At 42.4% G+C, this 5000-nt stretch overlaps 1 protein-coding gene across 1 annotated transcript in view; it reads right to left on the bottom strand.

Annotated features, from left to right (window-relative positions):
• Positions 1–2792: 2792 nt before the first annotated feature.
• The window catches only part of LOC310800356 (neuronal cell adhesion molecule-like), a gene marked incomplete at both ends in the record, with an annotated part of 29876 nt that continues 27668 nt past the window's right edge, over positions 2793–5000 (bottom strand). Inside the window, one exon of the mRNA XM_083662957.1 lies at positions 2793–3039. Coding sequence (XP_083519083.1) covers positions 2793–3039 — 247 coding nt within the window. The remainder of the gene's footprint in view (positions 3040–5000) is intronic.

Raw genomic sequence — 5000 nt, 5'->3', positions numbered from 1 at the left:
GCACCCTGAATAAAGTAATAAAACCACTAGTAAACCAGTAGGCGGCGCCTGGCCTGCTGTTCAGTGAGTGGCCTGACTGAGGGCACCAAAAAAAAAAAAAAAAAAAAAAAAAAAAATTTTTTTTTTTTTTTTTTTTTTGGTGCCCTCAGTCACGTGATGCCCTACGCAGTCTGCGTACTCTGCGTAATGGGTTGGAGCGGGCCTGCACACGCGCACACACACACACACACACACACACACACACACACACACACACACACACACGCACACACACACGCCCACACACACACACACACACAGACGCACGCACACACACACACACACACACACACACAGACGCACGCACACGCACTGTAGCTCACGGTATTTCCCGTTCCTGTGAGAGTGTGAAATTATAATCATCCTCACGGAAGCTCATTTCTATCGCCCATCGAATCAGCTGGAGGGAAGCATAGTGAGACGACACATAATCATTATGTTACGTAATGAATCATTTATGATTACATTATGTAGCACTAAGTAAGCAGGTACCTACGGAGTACCAGGGGCCTTTTATTATGGCTCACTGAATCACACACGCATTTCACTCATTTGAGAAAGAGCGATGACATCTTTTTGAGTGAAGAGACTGAAGACTGAAATTAAAGGCGGATAATTATATTTATTCATTCATTCATTCATTATAGTTCCAGTTGCTTGAATTTCATTCTTGCACTACATGGAGAAACTTAAATAGAGAGATAGAGAGAGTATTTTTGTTAGTACAAATCTTTTTTCTTTTCATTTTTTTTCTTTTTTAATACAAAACCATTTTGCAATACTGTCACAAAAAGAGTATGGGTTTTGGCAGTATTTTGGTACTGCCTGCATAACCGACACAAATCAGAATAATAAAGTTCTGTACATGAATGTAATTATAGCCAACATATTGTCATATTATGCCAAAAATGATGTAACACCAGAAACAAACTCACTGACATCTGAAGCAAAATACCGTCAGGATTCAAACTCATAATATGCAACTTTCTGTCCTATTACAGTAGTTATACAATATACACTGTGCACGGCAAGAAAACAAATGAAAGTATGTATATATTCTCTAGAAGTAGTCTATATTTAATACAGCCCTATCAACAAGTTAAACCATTTCATGCACAAAATTGCCTCTTAGGCTGCCTTATAATCTCCTCATAAGCCGCTTGTCCCTGTACAGTCAATTAAGGTATATTTACAAATTCAACAAATATTCTACATAATCTTGAAAAATAAAAAATAAAACTTGATGCAAGTTAAGAGAAAAGAAATCTTGATCCCACTCAAAGGCCCTCAAGTTTAGTTAGTACAAGTGAACAGTTTTTGCCTAGAAGGAATTTAATAATGTAGGCTATCAACAACGCACACACACACACACACTCGCATATATCCATGCATTCATACGCTGCAGAAATACAATCAGACACTTTACAGATGACTGCAGACTTTACAAATGCACAACACAGGGTTTTAACAACGTTGGAGTCCCGTCCAAATATGGGTGCGTTTAGCTTCTCGGTTGGAATCGAGGCTAATCCCGTATCTCAAGGCGTTTGGAGACGAAAAGACGACTTTATGAATGAATTTCTCCTCCCTTTATTGAGTCTTCTTCTCCGGCTCAACTCATCCGTCCCGAGGTGCGATTTCTTCAGCTCCAGTTCTGTCTCTGTTCCAGTCACTGAACTCTGGGACGTGTTAAGTGGATTTCTGTGAGCGAGTCAGAATCGAATCGGTGTTCTGAAGAAAGGCACTACCTGCTGAAGGCCACCCAAGCCAGCACCACACATAACTCATACGGGGAAGCAAAACCCAGACTGCAGACAGCGCCACTACTACGACACGCTCAGGGCCTCCCACTAGCCTGCTGATCAAGCTGATGTGAGGTGCAACCAATCAGAGGAGGTCGCATGCGGGGGTCAAAAGGTCACGAGGTCACGGGGCGGCGAGCGATGATGTGCCATGCAGCGTTTCAGCTTCCTCCATCACAGCTGCACGTTTGGCATTCAACAGATGGGTGACAGACAGGTGCGGATGTACACAGCATCAATGCAGCCAATGGACACAAACTCATGCACGCTGCCCCCTGCAGGCACTTGACACACGGTTCACGTCATATACACACTGTACATTATCGGCCTTGTGCACTGCAAATGCATGATGGAATTACATTATTAAATACAGCTTCCTGTACAAGCTTCTGTCCTGTCTAAAACAACACGGGGGAAAACAACCATTAAGACACAGACGACTCTTTTAACATAGCAGACAACATAACGACTGATCAAAACGAAACAAAACAAAAATAGTTCAGGCAAGCACTGCATAGTCCATAATAGATTCCCAGTAAGAATGCAATACTTGTTAATCTCAAAGTGTTAATTAATACAGTATATGGTTGCACATCATATGAGGGTTTTCATGCGCTGTATTAGCGATAGACGTCCGGTCCAACTAGCTAAATGCTGCTTGGGCTAAAAATGAGCAGATCATTTCCAAACCCATATCCATATAAGATTTCCAAGTGACAACGTATTGTACATTCCTCCAGTCTAGTCTCCACTCTTGTGTGAGTTAACAACAGTGTCTCATGTCTCGAGTGTGACATTGGGGGTGGACTTGTGATTACAAAGCCATGCGGTGATGGGACGTCCCTCTCAGAGAGGTGTGTGGGGTGCGGTGCGGTGGGGTAGGAGGATCGGGGCAATCAGTGCAGCGCCTCCTACTGGTGTCTCCGCTCTCTGCCTGTGGGACCCGGTGGGCTACACAAATGAGTTCAAAGAGTTCATGGCATTGATAGGGGAGGGGGCCTCCGAGCTCTCGTGGCCATCGGCAGTTTCCCTGCTGGCACTCTTTCCACTATACTGGCCGATAAACGAGCCGTCCTCGTTGAACTGTCCGTCTCCTCCGTCCCCGTAGTCAACTAAACTGTCATCACTGTCCTCCCTCTTTACCGTCCCATTGGACGGCGTACGGCTCCCTTTTAATGGTTTATGGTCCTCATTGTCACTGAGGGAGAAAATAACATGCAGGTGTTACAGGTGAAATGACGTGATCGATGCAATAAGGAGATTAGTGATCCATTTTTTTAGATGGAGCACTGGACTGCCGATAGAAACTTTGACCACAACCCAAGTTTGCTACAGTGGGTAATGGTAAAATTGTTTGCTGATTTTTGACTTTTGTAAAGCAGGGAGGCTCATTTGTAGCCTTTTTATTTTGTATTTAATCAAAAATAATTTCAAAGTGTAAACTCAAAACAGCAAACAATCACGTCCACTGTACAAGAAGCAAATTTGGATTTGGCTTGCTCCATATCTAAAAAAAAGGTAGCTGTGAATGATTAGTTGGTTTCCGTCAGGCAACAGGGGAATGTAGCTCAAGCAATCATACCCTGTTCATATTCCCCCCGAAACCAAACAGGAAGTGGTAAACAGGAAGTGGTAAACGTGTTGTTTGACGTAAACATTTCCCCCCCAGACAGAGGATGCGATGAAAAACAGAAAATCCAAGGAAATGGTGTGAATAAAAACACGAAAAAGAAAGGTTTCAGCCAACATCCCCCAAAACAAGCATGATGATCACCACAAACTGGCAAAATGCATGAAGAATCTGCAAAGAAAGTTTTCTTTGGACATCAGTTAGTCGAGATTCCACATACACGATATGAACATCGATGAGACGAGATCATAAAGCCGTCGTAATGCTGACATGTTGCAAGTTCTTACATCTCAAAATGATATATAATAAACATAGTTTTGTCAGTAAAAGAACACTACTTTGTAAATATTGTACACAGCAAAACCATCGATAAATGACTTAAAATCGGTCAACTGGACACGTTATGAAAACAACTATGTAACACGGCACGCTTACGAAGGCTTTATGGTCAAATATTAAACTTGATGACAGCAGTGGAAACCTGGGATGGTCATACAGCAAGCATTTTTTCTCCCCAGAGGCAGTGACTATCCTCCTCACATGCTGGGCTTCCATCACCCCCTACCACCACCCACCAACCCCACCCATCCTCACCCTCCACCCTTACCTTCCCTGAGAGCTACACCCTTGCATAAACAGAATGCCGCAGGAACAAAGCGATCAGACAGCGAGAGGGAAGATTATTAGGCGATGCACACACACTTTGACAGAAGCGCGCGGCTTTGATAAAAGTACAGACACTTTATGGCATTTTACGTGTTACACAGTACACAGTCTGGACCTCTGCCCGTCCTGCAGTCAAACAAGAACAGCTCGGTTGAGTGAAGTTATGCCTTTATTGACATAAAGTTCCAGCTGACCTTGAGGAAACGGCACGGATATAACGGGATATACTCTCACAAAGGCACTATCATATTTGTACACTTTGCCTTGTGGTTTATTGTCTACTGTGTTACTTGAACTGATGTCCATGAGAGGTCCCCTGCGATGTAAACAGGCTCCTCAGGTTACGATCACAAACTAGACGGTGTTATAAGGACGGCTAACTGGCCTGGTATGAACAGCATTCATCAGCACTAGTAACACTCCGTGATGATTTTTTTTTTACCCTCAGACATGCCCGATAATTTCATATTAGATCCATACATCTACTATACCGTATATATTTATATGTATATTCATAATTTCATTCAACACATTATTGCCTACAGCAAATGTCATATATCAGGTCTCCACACACCATGCATACTGCATCACATTATTATATATCATCAATATGCATTTATCACAGCATCAAATCCATAGAACAGATTTATGTATACATGATACAAAAAGTAATATCAAATATAAAAGCAAAACCATCTTATAAATTGACATATAGAAAAGAATATTGAAAAATGCTAGCTATACACAAGTAAAGTGCGTATCTTTTCTTTATTCTGCGTGCGATTGGAGAAGCAGCTGAGAAAGAGGATACTAGCAAGCATAGCTAGATATCTGCTGTTAGCAGGGGGACGGTAGGTTCAGTG

The sequence above is a fragment of the Poromitra crassiceps genome (assembly GCF_964638095.1).
Source record: "Poromitra crassiceps genome assembly, chromosome: 30".
NCBI classification, from domain to species: domain Eukaryota; kingdom Metazoa; phylum Chordata; class Actinopteri; order Beryciformes; family Melamphaidae; genus Poromitra; species Poromitra crassiceps.
The sequence above is the reverse complement of the archived record's forward strand: the minus strand, read 5'-3'. Positions and strand labels throughout refer to the sequence as shown.